Below are 20536 nucleotides of genomic sequence, written 5' to 3' on the forward strand. Positions count from 1 at the left end.
GCAGGGTACTATTGTCAGTGACCTTGTGTAACAATGACACAGCCCCGACACCTGGTAGTCGCCACGAATAAGGGCACTGTACCCTTATTCTGTGAGATGACATCGGCAGTGTTTTGTTTCATTTTCTAGCGGCTCTACATTTCCGAGTAAGCTCAAAAAGACAAGCCCGGGGAGGGCAAAGGCAGAGCATGAACCCCTTCTGCGGGAGCCCTTTAGGGGTGCATTGCACACCCGCTACTTGCACTGCCTGAACTCACCGCAGGGCCTCGCTCCTGCTCACAGGAAGCAAAAGCAGACTACATAAACTGCTGCTACTTGCGACAGAAAGTGCACCGAGAGGTTTCCCTGTCGGGCCGCACTGCCCGGTGTCAGCCAGCACTGTGGGTCTGGAGTCCGGTCCCCGGCAGCTGTCACAACCACACAGCCCCTCCCCAAACAGAGCTACAAACACGGTCACGACCCGTCAGGCTCAATCGCTGCCGGCATCTGAGGGCTCCGCGTGTTTCCAGCCGCGGCACCGCAGCGCTCCTCCCGCAGCTCGGGCCGTACGTACCTGCGGTCGCCGCGTCTCCGCCTCGGGAGCTGACGGTAACAGCCTGCGACGCGCTCCGCCTTCTACTCCGCGGCGGTGGCGACGGGCGCCGATGGGCCCGGCTGGGACGGCGGCGGTGCGGGATGCGGGCGGCGCTGCGCTGCCCCACGGCTTCTGGGCGGCCGTGCGCGTGTGGCTGGAGAAGCCGCAGGTGGCCAACAGGCGGCTGTGCGGTGCCGCCGTGCAGGCGGAGGGGATGGTACCGCTCGGGGAGGGCGGGGAGGCACCTCCAGCCCCCGCCGCCTCTGGGGGAGGCACGGAGCGGGATGGGCGAGGGGGGGGCCGCGGAGCTGGGCCGGCTGTGGAGGGAGGTGCGGGGGCAGCTGTCGCTGCCGCTGCCTTTACCGCCCCTCAGGCCCTGGGGCGGGCCGAGCGAGCTCCGAGCCGTGCTGAGGACGCTGCTGCCCCGGGGGCGCCAGCCCGGCCCCGCCGCCACGGAGCTGGTGCTACAAGGTGAGCGCGATCATAGAATCAGCTGGGTTGGAAGAGACCTCCGAGATCATCAAGTCCAACCCTTGATCCAACCCCGCTTTGATAACTAGATCATGGCACTAAGCGCCACATCCAGTCTCATCTTAAAAACCTCCAGGGATGGTGAGTCCACCACCTCTCTGGGCAGGCCATTCCGATACCTGACCACTCTCTCTTGTAAGGAACTTCTTCCTGATATCCAACCTAAACATCCCGTGGCAGAGCCCGAAGCGCGGGGTGCCAGCGGCTGTGCCTCACCTGTCCCGTCACAAGTTGTCCGGCGGATGGGATAAATACCGCTTTGTTTTGATCTATCTTTTATTTGTGTCTTTAGTTGTAACACTGGGAAGAGGCAGAAATGCACATTATCAGGGGTTAAATGCGTGATTATCAGGGTCGGAAGCTCCTGTGCTGACCAAGCGGCCCCCGCACCCGCTGCTTGTAGCGCAGACCTATTCACGGCTCCAAGCAAACGGTTTCAAAACTAATCAGGAAAGCAAAACGGGGGGTTACAATGAGAAAGTAACAAAGGAAATGAAAATGCGATTACTGATAAGAGAAGGCAGCTGTGGCACCTGTCTGGCCAGGTAGAACTGTTTGTATGGACTTCGTTATTGTTTAGTATTGCTTAAAAATGAAGCTGGACTTGTTGGTGTTTTTTTCTTTGTTTTTCGTTTCGTTTTGCATTATATGATGGTACTATGCTGTAGTAAATCCTACTAATGTAAATAAAGTTTTACAGGATAGAGTTTGCCACCTCTTTTAAGATAAATTTTGAAAAAAAGTGTTGATATGCTTTAAATTCTAGTAGTAATGTTTTGAAATAATCAGAATTCCAGAAACAATTAAATTCACAATTCAGGAAGAGCTATGGTCGTTTTTGAGGGCAGCTGACTTTGGATGCTCTTGTGGCCTGTGATTCTTAATCTACTGCCTTAAATTGGTAAATTAAAAAAAAGTCTGTGTTGAAGTTTTAATTTATTTTTTTCTTTTGATGTTAAGATATTCCTGGGGAATCTGTGTGTAAGAAAAAGCCGAGGAGAATAATTTTTTTTAATTAATATGCTTAAAATAAAACAAGTGTCGAGGATGGGATTACTAAAGATGGGACATGATAGCAAGAATTAATGTTTCCTCTGTTGCTAATTATTCTTTGTTGTCTCAGAAAATTCTGGAGTCCACTGAAAGTTGATTATGTAACCAATATATCATTTGTAGTTCCCAGAATGTTTATTTTAATAGTACTTGAAAAACTATTTTCAAAACTGAGAACTTTATAAGTTACACTGAACAAATCACCATGGGTAAACAATAGCTAAAAGGATTTTTGCAAATAGTTGATAAGATAATAGTGCATACACGTGGTAAGACACATGGAATATAATGAATGCTTTTAGGATTCACTCTGCCAAAATCTCCAGTGTTTGGAATCCATCACTGGCCATAACCATTTTGTTCCACAGGTGATGGGCACTGTTAACATCAGTCATGTGGTTGCTGAGCAAAACACAGTAGCAACATCATACATGAACCTAACCTAAAAGCAGTTCTTCCCAGGGAGTCTCCCTTCAGCGTTATGAGTTACAAATTTAGGAATAAATAATGTGTTTTTTCACAATGCTTAGTCTAGGAAGTCAAACTGGGAAAACTGCATGATGCCAAAAGGGAAATGCAGTTATACTTAATTATAGTCATGCAATAGATCTTGTGTCTGAACTTGGCAAAACTGACAGATATTTATAATATTATTGATTACTTTCTAATATTGCACCTATTGTTTATCTAATACTGGAGTGGTATGTAAGTCTCTGTTTATCTGGAATGTGTTTCTCAGGGCTCTGGATTTACTGTGGGATATGAGAAAGCAGCAGTTTTGTGCCAGAAAAATCTCACTGTCTACCTTTTACATTATTAAAATAGTTAGGTTTAAATAAAATGAATACTCTTACCAGATAGCCTTAGATATCATGCAAGAGAATGCTAAACATTGAGAATTCAAACCATCCCAGTACTTTTGGATGTCAGGCACATTGATAAACAGATTTGTTCTTAGCATTGTTGTTCTTCCTGTGTTGTCCTAAATCTCACTGGTCTGCAGTTAGCATAGCAAGGAGACAAAAGTTTGTTCTGGTGCTTAGCAGGATGGAATAATATACTTCTGTTTGTTTATCTTTTCAGATGTTTACAATGGAACTGTGACCTTTCTGCCTTTGGAGGAAAACACAGAAGGAAGATACCTGCTTAAAAAGTGCAATATTTATCAAATTCAACTTACACACATAAAAGATGAGGAGTGGTAAGTGCTTGGAGTGAAAGAGGAAGCAAACAGTGAGTTATTGCAAGAGTCACAAGGTAGTTTAATACTGGTTTGTATAATTTCCTGCTTGGTTAGTAAATTACAGTAGTGTTGTGATCTGAGTGCATAGTGCTCTGTAAAAAGAAACATCTACAAAACCCAGGATAACACAAAGCTATTTCAACTTTAAATGTACACATTGACTGTACATCTGTGTGGTCTGAAAAAATATGTCAATTCTGATCACGAGGAACTATGTCTGTGAAAAAGGTCGGGTTTTGGGGGTTTTACTCGGTTTAAGGGTCAAAGTGGTGTTGCTGTGAACCCGCTAAGTTTCATTCACTGAAATGCAACCATTGCAGTTTGGTCTGGAGCATCTGAGGATGTAGCTCTAATGATATCTGGATAAAGTTAGAGAAGACAGATAAATTTTTCTTCTGAATTTTCTCGGGTGTTTTTTTCATGAATTTCATAAATTGACTTGCTACTTAATGTTTGGGTATCTTGTTAAATCTGCTTATTCATCATATGCGAGTCTTCATTCAGTGTGTTAAATGTGGCATAGACTGTCATGTACAGTGTTTGAATTGACACATAATAACCTAACAAAATTCAGGGGAGACTGTTCCATTATTCAAAAACTTCATTGTTTTATTTTCCTTTTGGTTTTGTATATTCACATTTCCTTATTCTCTAGTCTGGTTTTATATCTCTGTTTGATCTGCTGATTTTCTCCACTTAATCATTTTTTCTCTCTGAGGTAGCTGAAATAATGAAATACACTGTATTTATTAAAAAATGTTTATTTGTTTGTTTTAAAGGTCTGTGTCTGTTGTAGCTCCCTTTCCAGAAGATTGGTTTTCAGATGGAATTGCATACCCCAAACTAGCATGGCTTGGAAATGAACTTTTGTCCAAACTGGCTAAATGGTCTGTGGAGCAAAAGCCCAGTGAGTTTAAAAGTACACTCTCACTCATTTCTGTAGCAAAATACAGCAAGGTGTATCAAGACCTCAAAGAAAAATACAAAGAAATGGTAAAGGTAAATTTAGCAATAAATACAGTAATAGTGTCTTTTCATAACATTTTTCATTGTTTAGTGAAGCTGCTTCTTTCACTGAATTTTCATTTTTAATAAAAGAAACAATTAAATTGAAATGTATGTTTTTTGGTTTCATGTGCTGGGATTTTTTTGTTGTATGTGGAGAAAGAAATCAGTATTTGGAAGAACTTAGTTGGAAAAGCAAGATTTAGAGATAAATTCACAATATATTTTTGGAGGAGTTAGGCATCTTTGAGAATGTATCTCCTGTTACAAAAGGTAAGCAGTAGTTCAGTGGAATAAATATTAAGTCATCCACATCAGAAGACACAAATAAAGCACTTCTGCAAGACCTGAAAGACTCTGGAATCAGCATTGGTTAGCAAGTATTGCTCTTATGGAATTTGGGTGCTATCATAATATATGTTTGAGTTAAAGGAGCAGTGTTGTAATTTTTTTTTTTATCCAGGGGATCTTGGAGGGTGACAGAGATAACCTTAAGTGCTGTATGAAGTCATATCTGTGGTGTTACAAACCAGGTTCTAGCTGCAAGCAAAAATATTAGTAAATACTTTTGTAAAACATATTGTGAAAATGTTGAAAGGTTTTGCTGTTGATATTTCTGTACTAACAGAAGGATATACATGAGAGGAGAATTGGTCTTCTGGATTAGGCAGTGCTTCAGTCTTTAAGTCTGCAGCAGAACTAGTGCAGAGTTGAGCATTTTAGTCTTTCTTTCAATTCCTCATTTAGAAAATAATCCTTAGGGATAATATTTGCACTTGATGACTTCTTATTAAAGATTTTGGTTCTTCATGTTCTGTTGTGCCAGGATAATTCTGTTACCTTGTGAAAAGAAATCTACAAATATTCATGTTTCCAATGTTGCACAGGAATAATATAAGCCTTTTTCTTCTGAGCGAGTTAAGCAAAAGATACACTGTCTCTTACAGAACAGATGCAGCAGTTTATTTGTGACCTGCACATATGGAGCCCTAATGTTCTTGGAAACTTTATTGTTTGGATAAAAGCAGACATACTTTACACCATCATTCTTTTGCGTGACTCACAAAATGAAACAGTCTTTATTTATATTTTTTGTACATTTTTAATGGGGTTAAAATGCAAAATTTGTGAGGTGCAAAAACCTGTTGAAGTGGATGGGTATCCAGATTGCTGTAACTGAGTACTTTCTGAAGTTATTTCCAATGATGAAGAAAATAAATTTTTCTTTTTTTTCTCTATTTATTTTTCCTCAAGGTGTGGCCTGAAGTGACAGATCCTGAGAAGTTTGTTTATGAAGATGTTGCCATTGCCACTTACTTGCTGGTAGGGAACTGCTTTGCCTAATAATATTCTATAAGCTTCTATTTCCTGATAATAGAACTTCTCTAAAGAAAATCATTTCAGAAGGAAACAAGAACTTCTTTGTAAAGATATGATGGAGATTTGCAGTCTTCTGTCACAGGAAACTGATGATCTACACAGACAAGATGTATTTAATTCTAAGTGATAAAGGGGAAAGCACTGATGTAGAAGTGGTTAGAAGGAGCAAGTGGAGATCAGGAGTGATTGTTCTGTATGTTTTTCTATCACTTGTTAATTTAATGCTAAATGTTCATCACTGCTGTGCCTTTCCCTGATAAAATTTCAGCTCAAATCCCATCTTTAAATATAATAAGGCCAGCTGTAGATGCTAGCAATGCTTAGTGCAGTTTTCTAAGACACCTACATACTTAGATTCTATGAAAATTCTTATGCCTCCAGTCACTAGAAATTTCAGGTTTTTTAAAAAGTATTAATATGTGCCACTATGTAGGCACATAAATATTTTTGACTGCCATCCAGAGTGTGGTAAGAGTTTGTCTATTTTGAATTATACCTCTGGTGTCTTATCTGAATCAGTATTTTCAAGTAAGTTACCTCATTTACTGAACTTGCTAAAGACTAATTTATTTTGATAATTGACTGTTTAATCCCTTAGAACCTTAGATACTGGCTTGTGGAAAGAGCTATGTAATAGACTCATCTTTACCATTTTTACCACTGTGTTCATATTAGATGTTGGCAATTAGGAATTTAGTTGTAGCCACAAGAAAATTCTGTAGCAATGGCATTTTTATGCACATGAATGTTGATTTACAGTAATAATATGTCTTAGCTGATGTAGCAGTAGCTTTCAAAAAGTTATTAAAGTCATCCAATATACAGCTTCTGTAAGTGAAAACTTAAACTGTGAAGGTATTAATAACCTAAACTCCTTGCAAAAGGTTCAAGTATCTGTATGATGTTACAGAATAAGTTAGAATAACTGGTGAATGGAGCTGCATCCAGCTGGCGGCCCGTCACTAGTCGTGTTCCCCAGGGGTCTGTGTTGGGTCCAGTCCTGTTTAACATCTTTATTGATGATTTAGATGAGGGGATTGAGTCCATCATCAGCAAATTTGCTGATGACACCAAGTTGGGAGGGAGTGTTGACCTGCTGGAAGGCAGGAGGGCTCTGCAGAGGGATCTGGATAGACTTGAGAGATGGGCTGATTCCAATGGGATGAAGTTCAACAAGGCCAAGTGCCGGGTCCTGCACTTTGGCCACAACAACCCCCTGCAGCGCTACAGGCTGGACACAGAGTGGCTGGAGAGCAGCCAGGCAGAAAGGGACCTTGGAGTACTAATTGACAGGAAGCTCAACATGAGTCAACAGTGTGCCCAGGTGGCCAAGAAGGCCAATGGGATCCTGTCCTGTATCAAAAATAGCGTGGCCAGCAGGACCAGGGAAGTGACCCTTCCCCTGTACTCTGCATTGGTGAGGCCACACCTTGAGTACTGTGTTCAGTTCTGGGCCCCTCAGTTCAGAAAGGATATTGAGGTGCTGGAGCGGGTCCAGAGAAGAGCTACAAGGCTGGTGAAGGGACTGGAGCATAGGTCCTATAGGGAGAGGCTGAGGGAGCTGGGGTTGTTTAGCCTGGAGAAGAGGAGGCTCAGAGGTGACCTCATCACTGTCTAGAACTACCTGAAGGGAATTTCTAGCTAGGTGGGGGTTGGTCTTTTCTCCCAGACACTCAGCAATAGGACAAGGGGGCACAGGCTTAAGCTCTGCGAGGGGAAATTTAAGTTGGATATCAGAAAAAAATTCTTTCCAGAGAGAGTAATCAGGCATTGGAATGGGCTGCCCAGAGAGGTGGTGGATTCACCATCCCTGGAGGTTTTTAAACTGAGATTGGCCGTGGCGCTGAGTGCCATGATCTGGTAAATGGACTAGAGTTGGACCAAGGGTTGGACTCGATCTCGGAGGTCTTTTCCAATTCTGTGATTCTAGAAGTATATTAAACAGCTGGTTAAGAGAGAGGAGGTCCAGTATTAAGTTGTTATGGATTTATGGCATCTACATGTGACCTGATTTTACTCTGCAATCCTATTAAGGTCACCTGCTGTGTAGGGCATGACCAAAGCAGTAGCTGCTTGGTTTGTATTGTGAAAAACTGCAAGAATTGGAGGATAGGTATGATTTGTGTAGGAGATGATTAGGGGTTTCTGGGATACTGCCTGAAGTGCCAAAGTCAATGATTGGTAAATTTAAAAACATAAACATAGCCGGATAATCTCATGGATTGTCTTCAGCTTTTTCGCTCTAGCAAAACTGATATATTCACAAGTGACAATGTTACAAATATTAATTTTCATGGTTAAATGTTTTTGAAGATTTTTGTTAGTCATAGTGAATAACGAGAGTACAGAATTGATGAATGTGTGCTCTGTAACTCCTCATTGAAGGAAAAAGTTTGACAGGGGTAGAGATTAACCCATGTTCTGCAGAGAAACATCCAATTATTAATTATGAATTACATACCTATGTAAAGGTAGCTACCTATATATGGAGCAGGGACTAGAATTTGGCTGAGAGCTTTGGTGTTCTTTTACTGATATAGAGTTTGGGGCAGCTGACTTCTTGGGTAACGCTTTTTTCAGTAGAAAAGGATGTTACATGGGCCAGTATATCAACAACTGATTACAAAGAACACTTTTGGGTTTATTTTCAGCTCTGCCATCAATTCTTTCTTTAATAGAGTGGCTATAAATGCCTTTCTGGTGTTACTTGCAGAGACACTGTTGAAGTTTACTTAATACTTGCTTTGTTTTCCACTGTTCTTCACTTGCACTCATTGTTTTAGCAACTTATTTTACATTTATGCTCATTCTAGCCCAGAGTTGTATAGCCCTGATTAAATTTCAACTGCCAGTGACTCAGAATGGAGTGAATGCTGCACCCAGCGGTTAGAAACTGATTGATATTTTGCAACATAATCCTTTCCTCTCTCCATAAACAGTTTTAGTGTGTTTTGGTTTTGATTCTTTTTTCCCCTAAAGTTATTTTATCAGTGAATATTTTCTGTCACCTCTGCATTACCAGCATTCTCCTTTCATTTCCAATAACCTTTGCTGCTTTCTTACAGGGAAACTTGAGAGCAGAAGTCTAAAATGTTTTCTTGTCTTAGATTCTTTGGGAAGAGGAGAGAAAGGAAAAAGGATTGACCAAGAAACAGTCATTTGTAGATCTTGGATGTGGAAATGGTCTACTCGTTCATATTCTAAACAATGAAGGGGTAAGTAGAATGCTTTTTAAAATAATGATTAAAGGCTCGAGATACTAAATGTTCTTGTTATGTTTTCCTTTTATTTGGCATGCAGACAGCCAAAATACACTAAAACAGGATTTTGTCACTAGTTACCAAGAGAAAATCCTAGCAGAGCTTTAGAAACCTTCATTTTATTTATCTGTCTTCATTTATTTATCATTTCATTTCAATTCAAGGCTATTTTTTCTGAGGTAAGAAACTAAGGGGGGAAATTAAAAATAATGGTGTAATTTAGTTCTGCTGTAGAAAAAGCAAAAAGGAATGTGGAATCTTGACACAGAGATTCTCTCTCACAAGATGGTGTTCATGAACTTATTTTTATCCAAATTGAATTCTACTTGTGGTGTTCTGAAAATGTTTTTTATGTCTTTAAAAACAATCCCGAGATTTGTTAATTGAATATGCCTAAGAACATACTGTGCTTTTGGGAGCGAAAATGGGGCAACAGCATAATTCAGTTTCTTGAAACAACAACAAAGTGAGACTAAATCAAACCCAGTTAAGTTGTGTCTGTCTGTTTCAGGAAATTGCATTTTCCACTTTTGGAAGATGAGGTAAAATTTGTAGAGGAAAGTAGTATCTTCTATTAGATCGATAGATGTCATTTGGAGGGAAAAGAAGTGTTCCAGGTTCTCTTAATACAAGCTTTCTGTTCTTGTGTGGCCAGAAAAATTTTGTCAAATACAGGATGCTATTTTGCCTGTAGGCATTTTTTTCATTCATCTTTAGGTTATCACTGCTGGAGTGCTGACAAACATTGACTGTCAAAAAAAAAATGCATGTGAGTTTTTGAGACTTTTTTTAGAATTTGATGTTGTTTAGTTTTGCACAAGATTCTTGAAGTTCAAATACTTACACATTCTTCATTTCTTGAAATGTGGTTCTCCACTAAGGACTGCTTAGAGTAGCACTTGTCTCTGAGCCCTGTGGGAGCTACTCACCTTATGAAAGGTTATGATATTTTAAAAACAAACAAAAACAATACCTCTGCTTTTACCTTTGTAGAGATACAGCTTTTCAAGAGCAGTCTCAGTAGACGTGCTCAGGTAAAATTTTTAACCAGATATATTCTTAAGGTTTCCAAGGGATTAAAAGTGTTCCAAGGGATTAAAAGCTTCTGCCTGAAATAATGAAGATGTGTTGCATTGTGTCTTAAATTTCTTCATGAATTAAATAATAAATGTTAAAAGATATCTTTAGCGAGCCTGTTTGAGTTTCTGCTAAAAGTAGTACTTAAAATGACGCTTTTTGTTGTTCAAATATTTCAGCATTCAGGCAGAGGAATTGATGTGAGGAGAAGAAAAATATGGGACATGTATGGACCAGAAACTCATTTAGAGGTATTGTGCAAATGTATGTCTGTCTTACGGTTCTGTAAGTTTACTCTTTTGTTCATTGCTTCAGGTTGTATTTCAAATGTAATTAAGCACATTGGGTTGCAGACAGTTGTCTAAAGTGACCCAATGGATTGGTATGATGCCATCCACATACAGCGGGTCTGTAAAGTAGGTTGTAAAGGGAATTACGAAAGCAATGCTGTGTTGTACACTTGCATATTTGCAACTTGCTTATTTTTCATCCAAGAAGACTAACATGATTTCTTTCTGCATGCACACTGTGAAACAAGCTTTGATTTTACTGGAAGGTCAATATTGAGCAGCTTTGTTTGCACCACTGTAGCTCATAAAAGATAATAATATCCAAAATTATGAGTGACTTTTTCTTGAAAGTGATTCTGACCTTCCAGTGCTATGTGCTGTTTTGGCGACAAAATTGTTGTTGAATCTCAAAGGAGCCAATCTAAATAATAGCCTTCAAAAATGAACAGGAAAACGAGTGTGAAAGTGGGATTATATTTCAAGTCCTATATTAGCATTTTTATGAGAACAGGAACAATTTGGGTACAGGAACATTCATATTGATTCCAGGCATTCTTCATCTGATGCTCATTAAAGTATGGTGCCAATGAACAGTTTCACTTTGGAGGTGAGGTGTTCCTGATTTCTTGTTCTCTAGACTCTAAAATTTGTCACTATGTTCTCTCAAAAATTGTCAGCTTCCAATATAGTAAAATAATTTCCCACCTGTAGTTATTTTTCATAGTTTTGTTTAATTTGTCATAACTTTGGATGCTGACAACTTACACTAAATCAGCAAAAGAGCAGCAGTTGTCACAGATGGGAGGTGAAGCTTTGACAGTGTTGTGTGGCCTCCTCTTTGCTACCCTGCCATTTTGGGTACAGATTGCCAAAACTGCCATATTCTTTTGCTGCAGTCTGCAAACAGATCTTACTGAGAAACTTAAGGAAACAATCCAAAACAGCAAGCTGTGGTGTTCCTTCCTTCCTGTTGTACTATATTGTCACAACTGATCATGCCAAACAGCATCTTCTCTTTTCTTTTGTGTTACATGTTCCTTTTTCTGCCCAGGCAGAAACAATAAAAATATCAAAAATATGCATATGGAGAAAGTGCTGATTTATGCTGGAAGGATTTATACAATGAAGAGGAAAGGTGAAATGATTTTGCAAGGCCCCTGTAGCCATAGGAGCCACAGAAGAAGAAAGCAGCTGCTCACAGGCTGTTGTTACCCTTGAAGCTAATCTTGTTTTGATCTTTACTTAAAGCATGAGTTGCAGGATGGATATTGCCATCTGTGACATTTAGTACAAAACGAGCATTATAAATGAACGTAACAGGTGTCACTCTGTATTGCCAAGCTGCTGTCAGACATGGGGAATACAAATTTGATCATTGGGAGACTGTCAAAATGCGCAGTATGGTACTGATAATTCCTGCTATGCCTAAATTGAGTGATCAGAACTCAAATGTAAACTAGGAGTAACTAGCTCAATCAATCTTAAGAAAACATTTGCCAAAGACTTGGTTTAACATCTATTAACTTGCCAAAGAGAAATTTGTTACATTCATTATATAGAAATGTATATACATAACTAAAAATGGCCAGAGATGGAGTATTTAAAGGGAAAAATAATCATCATATTTATCCTTAAGGGGGAATTGAAATGTAACTGTGATAGTCTGAAATTTCTGAAATTCTCTACTAAGCAGTTTGAATTTTTTTTGTTTTGTTTTTAGTTCCTATACAGGTACTGCTTTGCATATACATAGGAATTTTGAGCTTATAAAACATACATTTTCAGTGTAAAAAGAGTATGGGCATCATTTTCAGCACTTTTTCTGAAGTCTGTGGAAATGCAAATCTGCCCAATAATTCTTTTAAGATTGATACACGTTTTCAGGGAAGAGCATTCATGGTATTAATAACTTTAAGTAGTTTCTTTGTTGAACTTAGTTCAAGGTGAGAAAACATGTTTATGATATGCACAAACATTAAAGGCACTTTTGAAATTTAACCTGTATAAAATATCCTCCCAATTGTTTTATTTGGAGGCGGTTTGTTTGTGGGGGTTTTTGTTGTGTGTTTGGCATTTAAGAATGTCAGGGTAGGATATTCTTGAGTCTATTCTGTGGGTCAGTATTGTGGTGGGAAGACTTTGCTGTTGTCTTCTCAATTCACATATATCAAATTTCCATGAGGCAAAATACTATTCCAAAGGTTGTCAAAGAAGCCTTTCTGTAACCTGGTGTTTCCTGGTTTTGCTCCTGGTTTAGCATGTATCATAAGGTGGCCTTGACACAACTTGGAAGGGGATGAAATGGCAATGTAGTCAAGAGGGGGAATTGGTAGGCTGAATTAGGTTTATTGTGTGTGAAAACATGTGCAAAGTGGTGTCCTGTATGTTAGGATTTGATTTGGGAAGCATCTGTGAAAGAGGAGAAGATAATAGTGAAGATGTGTTCTGATTAATGGCTGTGTGAGACCATTTGTTTATAGATATTTAGGGTGCCAGATATCTTAATCAGGGTTGTTATTTCCCTTCTTGTCTGACCAATGTTTTGTGGGTATTGGTTGCTAAATTACTTCTCTGACAAAAACTGATATTGAGGAAAACATTGTTGGTGTCTTGTTTTCACTCACCTCGTGTTTTATTCTGTTGCATAGTGCTGTACTAAAAACTAAAGTGCCTTGAAGAAAACTGTAATAGAATTCACTTAAGGTATTGTTTTATTTTTTAGGAATCTACAATTATGCCAGGTGACAGTCATCTCTTTCCAGATACTGACTGGCTCATAGGAAACCATTCAGATGAATTAACACCATGGATACCTGTAATTGCAGCTAGGTGTGTGTGGAGGGAGTGGCATGAGAGGGAAGGAATTAAAAAACCCCAAACAAGCAAAAGAAAACATACAAATCCCCCATAACTACCTCTGTAGGCTTAGTAAAAACTGTCACTGTTGCTGCTACACCTGTTGTCCATGCAAGACTTCATTATTTTAGTGTCAATTGATTATTTTAACAAATCGTTTCTCTTCCTGTGGAGAAGCACAGATGTAATATTTACTTTGTCATAGAATTAATTTTGCTTTTGAAGTTCAAAAACGTCATATATGCGAATCTTTTGGGTTTGTTGTGGTTTTTTTTGTTTTGTAAATAAAAGCTTATGGTTTTATCTTCCCTTGAACTGTTGTACTATTTACATCCAGCAACAGTAGTTCACTATCTAGAGATTTAGTTCTGCAAACCAAGTTAGCACAATAATTTGCTACAGCAAATACTTGGTGAAATAGTATTTTTGATTAAACTAATAGATCTACTGAAAGAGAAAGTTATAAGTATTACATGAAGCTGAAGGGAAAAACTGCATATTGCATGAATGTAAAAAAAAATTTCCATTATTGCTTTTATCTGATACGTTATTTGTTAAAGTTCTGTGTTTTCTGAAATAACTTACCAGCATTTTTTTATCCTCTTTGAAGGTCTTCCTATTCATGTCGCTACTTTGTGCTGCCATGTTGCTTCTTTGATTTCCATGGAAAATACAGCCGAAGACAAAGCAAGAAAACTCAGTACAGAGAATACCTAGATTTTGTTGCCCAAGTGGGATTTGTATGTGGCTTTCATGTAGAAGAAGATTGCCTTAGAATTCCATCAACAAAAAGGGTAATTTTGGACTCTAGATATTTTTTTTTAATATGCTGGATGGTTGGAGCATATGGTTGTTCATTGTTATTGTAAATCAGACTATAGTCAGCTGCATTACTTGATATAATAAGCTCTGAAGAGAGATGAAAAATACTGTTTTCTTGAGTATTCTGTTCGTAATGTCATGTACAATGCTAAAAAGAAGAAATAATGAAAGATTTCATGATTTTTTCTTATGTCACTATATAGGATGAAAAATTTAGAAAACCTTATATTTTTGCCTTAATTTTTCTAGCTGCCTGTCTTGCATATTTGTACTTAATTTTGCTGTTTTTCATGTCCAGTGAAATTGAAAGTGAAATGTTCTCAGAGTAGGAGGAACATTACTTTTGGTCTGTGATTGTATAGCATGATGAATTTTGATTTGTTTACTGTATTTCTTCCATGGCACCAGTATTCTAAAGCTGGAATTCAAAAACCCCTTGGATGTTAATGAGCATTGAGTTTTTATTGGTATCTCCTGCAGGCACTGAGAAGCCTGCATAAAACATGAGGCAGTTGGAGGGCTGTGTGTGAGTATGGGACTCTGTGTAAATAGTGATTTACTTTTTTTTCTACTAAAATAGGTAAGCCTTATTGGAAAAAGTAGGACCTACACCCCTACAGAATCTGCTCTGATTGACAAGCAGATAACACAGTTTATTAATAACCGTCGGACCTGTGCTGTGATCACGTGTGACAGAAAAGTTGGATTTAATCATGAGGATCACTGTGATGATGTACGTGAAGAAGCAGGCTCAGAACTTCCTGAAAATGAGACTGAGACAGCTGGTACAACTTGGATGCCTGGATTTCAACCCAGAGAAAAAGTAGAACAAATCAGAAATTGTGCTTCCCTCCCTCGGGAGTTTGTAGATGATGTGGTTCTCAATGTGGCAAACTTGCTGTTAAATTCATCCCCCCAAAAATCGTGTTCTAATATGCAGGATGGGAATACAAATACTTGGAATCAGGGAGGTGAGGTTGTCTTTTCTATACACTATCTTTTGCTGGTAGAACATGTTTTTTCCCATAAATTATAATATATATATCGTGCACGATGTTGCCAGAACAAAGTTGCTGCAATACTGGTAGATAATTCTTGCATTCTGCTCATAATCATTACCTTATATGTAAGTTAAATTGTCTTAAGGTTTTATAAATGTAATTTTTTATGTCTACACCATTTTTTATTGCAGAAAGCCTTTCCTTGAAAGAAGTGGCAGAACACTTAAATAAAGAGACATTGAAAAGGCTAAAGAGTGAATATGGAGGCCTGCAGACACTACTCAAGAACAATCATCAAGTATTTGAAGGTACAGGTGTTTTGGTTTTTGTTTTGTGAAATCATTTAATTATATCCTCTTTTTGCAGCTAAACTTAACTGAAAAATTACTCTGGTGGTGGCTGCTTACTGTACCTCTTTGGAAAACTGAATATTCTTTATGTGCCCATTGCTCTGAGATACTGTTAGTAAAACTTTTTGAGTGAGATTGGTAAGACAACTGTCAGCAAAATGTTCTAGAACGACTGTAGTATCTGAAAAGACAGCCTTTTTGTTAAGGTGGCTAATTTGATGCTATTCCTTGACTTGGAGCATTTTATTTTTCCTATGAAATATTGATGATTTTGGGGCTGTCCAATGAAGAGCATGTTCACTGAAGCATTTAACTGAGACAGCCTGGCCTTACCCAGGCCCACAGTGTAAATGCTGATATGAAATAAAATCAGTCTCCATGTGAACCTGTAACTGTGAGGCTTGATGTGTTTGTATAGCCTGTGGTAGGGTGGCAGAAAGAACCCAGCTGCAAGTCTCCGGTTGGCTGGATTTGTTGTTAGCAGGTTGGTTTTTGGTTTTTCTTTTTTTTCCTGGTGTAGTGTGGTGGTGGTGTGTTGGTGCAGTTGTTTTGCTGTTTCTTTTTTTTTTTTGACAGTGTGAGGTTTTGCAGAAATAAAGGTGTAGCTTTGCTTTCAAAGTTTTATCAGTATTAAAGCTGCTTCAGATTTCAAAGTGCTTTATGTCCCAACGGTTCTACATGGAATAAGCAGTTAAATTTGCATGAATGCTCTTTGCACATTATCTCTGAAGAAAGACTAGGATTAAGGCCAGATCTTTCTCAGTAATATACATCACATGGATACTCCCTAGGGCTTTAGTGGAGACCATGTGATGCTTTCCCTCAGTAGCATGTCACCCTAGCAAGAGACTTTTATCAGCAGGTGGTCTGGAAGGATATTGCACATGCCCAAGAGGACAAAGAACAGGGCAACAGCTCTTTTGTCATCTTTACTGAACTGTTTTTCTTTTAAAACATGGAAGACAGATGCACACACACACAGGCCCATACACACGCCCACACACAGGTGCACACATACAGAGGGAACTTAGAGTAACTGATCTATGACAGTTTCTTTTGATAAGGCATCTTGTCCAATATAGGATTGATTTTCTAGGGAAAAATTATGCTTGATCATAAATAAATAGCACTATATCTGCTCATTTTTCTTACTCTGTTGAGAGAGGTTTTAAAGCTTGTCTACTTCTCTCCTGGCTTTGTATGAGTTCACATCTGTCTGTGTATCACAAGGAGACCTGGAGAGATGAATTCATCCAGGCCTGAATGTGTGATATTCAGCTTTCACTTTTTACCTTTTGAATAGCAATTGTCAGAATGCAGAATGATACTGGTTAACTATTCCAAGCTACAAGTGTGTGAGGGAGAAGGTGTGATTGAAGCAGAATATGAAAACAGAACATGGCAACTTAGAAGTGGCAGATTCTCCACTCCTCATTTTGATTGTTGTCTTTCATCTGTTTTTTCCTTACTTCCTTCCTAACTTTCTTTTATTCTGTTTTGTTTACACATATAAGGAGTTAGCAGAGGTTCAAAATTGTGTTTGTGCATGTGTGTGCACAGTTTGTGGTCCTAACACAGCAAATTAATTAAAAAAAAACCAAAGTGCTGAATCTTTATTATCCAATGATAACTTGCTATTGATTCGTGTCAGGGATTAGACTTATCTCTTCTTTGGTGCAGTGTTTTTGGGTCAGTGAACAGCGTAGTGAAATTAGTAGAAGACTTTTAAATGTAGAGTTTTAAAGTTTTAAACACAGGAAGAATTACAGTTCTTGAGGTTGAAACTTCTTTTGTCAGGGTTTATAATCTAAATTCAGAGAATTTTAGTGCAAATGATTCTGCTGTATTTAAAATGAGCAAATAAACTTCTACAAAGACAATACAAAGGTGCCTCAAACTATTCAACATCACAGTAAAACATCTCTCAGGGAAATCAATCAATTCTTCTTTATACTGTGTCTGTATTGTCTTGGTTTGTTGAGCACTTTCTGTACAAGTGGCTCCTCTGGTTTTGCCTATGTGTAGGCAAATTTCGTAGAATACTTATTTCATTCACAGAATGTCACTGTGCAGTTTTCTCCAGTATAATTCCTGTGGTTGTCTATTAACCGCTGCATTTTTGTTTGTTTTTACATCATAGTTCTAAATGGGAGAGTTCACATTCGTGACTGGAGAAAGGAGAAACCATCAAGTAAAACTAAACCTGAAGTGAAACGCCGCCTTTCAGCTGAAGCGTTTAAAACACGTCTGTGTTGGTTCTTCATTCATCATCCTGATGGTTGTTCTTTGCCTTCTGAATCTTGCCCATATGCTCATGGAACTGAGGAGCTAAGGCAGTCTCAGATAATTAAAAAGAAGAAACACATACAGTAATAAAATGTTGCCACTTGTATTCCAGCTTGTGTAGTACATCACTGAATCTAGGATTGACTTTAGGACTTCTAATGCATGAAGATCTGTACAATATGGAGAGATTTTCTGCATTCCTGTGCATCTTATTTTGCAGTTGATTTACAAGTTCTCCTGTATTTCTAATTCTTTATTTTTTTATGGAAAAGGTATAGTAAAGTATGTCTCTACATTTGGATTTGTCATGGCTTGTCAAGCATGCGTTTATATAAGTAGAAAATTTAAAAACTTAATTTCCTAGGAAACTCTTCATGATCCTCAGTCAAATCAAGAGTACATGATACAGCATTTTCAGACCCTGAAAATTGGCTAGTTTGTTCTATATTTTCAAGGCTCCAACTGTCCAGGAGCCATTCTGGCAGTCACACCCACATCACCTGAGCTGGGCCCAAGGCCCAAAACCTGGAGTGGTGGCTCCAGTGAGCCCATGGCTGCCTCCTTCACTCCCTGCACACCCCACACTCACACAGTCAGACCACTGTCTTGCCTTCAGGTTTGCCAGAGCAATCTCAGATGTCACAATCCTTAAAACAGTTTAATCTTGGTGCAATAACAAAATAACTGCTTGAGTTGATGCCTCCAAGGAGGGATTCTGAACAAGGGAAACCCAGGACTTTTATACCATGACAATCTAAGCTAAGGAAGTCTGGGGGTCCTCATCTCCTGCCATGTCTCAGAGTATGCAGTCCCTTTGCTGGGACCACAGCTCCCTGTGCCCTTTGTTATGCCACGGATTGGCAGTTCATGGCCTTTTGCCTCAAGCTCCTGCCACCCTGAGCTCAACTTGCAGCTTGAACCACAGCTGCACATCATGCTACCTGTGCTGAATGTATTCCTCAACAGGAGGATTTAGGGCTTCTTAGGACTCATAATGGCTCTTGGGAGTTATCAGAGACATTTCACTCTTTCTGAACTTGCCAGGTTCCTTTCCATGTTAGTATGCAGTAATACAGTTTAATGTATTTACTTCCTTGCTTGGTCAGACCCTAGTCCTTTCATGCTTTTTATATTGACTCAAAGAGCTTGTTGGTTTGAAGAACAACTTTCTAGGAAATTATTCTGGAAGACTTCAGATATAGGTGTAGGATTTTAGGGCTTTGTAGGCCACACTGTCATAGATTCTTGGAATGGTTTGTGTTGGAAGGAACCTTAAAGACCATCCAGTTCCAGCTCCTCTGCTATGGGCAGGAACACCTTCCACTAGATGAGACTGCTCAAAGCCTCCTCCAACCTGGCCTTTTGCTCTTTTTTAAAGCAAAGAGTAACAGTAGAAAATGTGTTAAATAATATTCTAATGATGAGGTTTCTGTTTACCAGATAATAGGAATGCTTTAGCACCTTGAGCAGATTATAATTTTCTTTGCTAGACTATAATTTTCTTTAAAATTTTAAATTTTTAAAGATAAATGCATATCCAGAGAAGGATAATGAACCTTATGAAGGGTCTAGAGAACAAGTCCTGTGAGAAGCAGATGAGGGAACTGGGTTTTTTCAGACTGAAGAAAAGGAGACTCAGAGGGACGTTCTTACACTCTACAACTACCCGAAAGGAGAATGTAGGTAGGTGGGGATCCGTCTCCTCTCCCAAGTAAAAAGTGATGGGATAAACGGCCTCAAGTTGCACCAGGGCAGGTTTAGACTGGATATTATGAAAAATTTCTTCAATGTCAAACACTGGAACAGGCTGCACAGGGAAAAGATGGAGTCATTCAACTATCCCTGGAGGTATTGACAAGATGTGTAGGTGTGGCACCTAGGGACATGGTTTGGTGATGAACCTGGACATTTCTGGGTTAACGGACTTAATTATCTTAAAGGTCTTTTCCAACATAATTCTGTGATTCTATGAACTTATCATTGATCCTAATTACTACTCAGTGAAAGTCATTGAACTGGTAGTATAGTTCATATCTGTCAAGTGCTAAGTACTTGTGAAGTTCCATATCTGCTGTACAAGCTCTGAAACAAGAAATCGTGTTGGCTTTGGCCCAGTTTGTACACTGATAGTGTGGAAACTCTGCTCTGATCTACTGAGACACGACTTTGATTTCAAAGCCTACTGAAGAAAGGGCAAGATAAAAATAAAAACAATTGAAGATGTTATTAAAGAAGAAATGTAGAGGTGAGAGTAATGACACAGAAAGTGATTTCAGAACAGAGTGGTGTAGGGGTAAGAGTGAGTAAGCTACGTGAGAACTCTATGAGAGCTCAGGGAACTTGAAGAAGGAAGGAAATAATTGAAGACAAAGCAGAAGAAAAATGAAACATGGCACTGGAACCATTTTTCAAAATAGTTCCAGAACCACTTTCCTCACACCCTAACTTCAGACCAACAGGTTGCAATCCCTTGTCATTGTCTAAACTTATTGACAGGGTGGGAGCAAAGAACTGCTGAAATGTATGTTCCCCCTTCTCCCTTTGCATTTGTCTTCTGATCCTGGAAGAAGCAGCTCTTGATGGATCACATTGACCCCGATAATTGCAGCAGCATCTTGTTCATGGATCATGTACCATATTATCCAGTATGCCATGCAGTGCAGCTATCTGGCCTCCCTCTTAACAAGAGCTGTGGTGAGCTCTGAGCCTTCCCCCATGGCTCTGGTCTGCAGGGTTGTGTATCACATCCTGAGTTGAACCCTAATCAGTGCTGTGTTACAGGCAGTACAGAATTTGAACATTTCAAAA

At 39.1% G+C, this 20536-nt stretch overlaps 2 protein-coding genes across 2 annotated transcripts in view; one reads left to right on the top strand and one right to left on the bottom strand.

Moving 5' to 3' along the window:
- Window positions 1–841, bottom strand: part of ACOX3 (acyl-CoA oxidase 3, pristanoyl) — a 33776-nt gene extending 32935 nt beyond the window's left edge. The window contains exon 1 of the mRNA XM_071556880.1: window positions 554–841. The gene's annotated coding sequence lies outside the window, so the exon portion shown is untranslated. The remainder of the gene's footprint in view (window positions 1–553) is intronic.
- TRMT44 (tRNA methyltransferase 44 homolog) lies at window positions 388–18034 on the top strand. Its single transcript, XM_071556878.1, is given in 12 exon segments — window positions 388–874; window positions 876–1045; window positions 3242–3359; window positions 4181–4400; window positions 5661–5729; window positions 8894–9001; window positions 10303–10374; window positions 13136–13242; window positions 13880–14063; window positions 14672–15062; window positions 15284–15400; window positions 17583–18034. Coding segments are annotated over 12 exon segments (2019 nt in total). The 5' UTR covers window positions 388–644; the 3' UTR covers window positions 17816–18034.
- Window positions 18035–20536: the final 2502 nt, after the last annotated feature.

The sequence above is a fragment of the Pithys albifrons genome, chromosome 5 (genome assembly GCF_047495875.1).
Source record: "Pithys albifrons albifrons isolate INPA30051 chromosome 5, PitAlb_v1, whole genome shotgun sequence".
Lineage (NCBI taxonomy): Eukaryota > Metazoa > Chordata > Aves > Passeriformes > Thamnophilidae > Pithys > Pithys albifrons.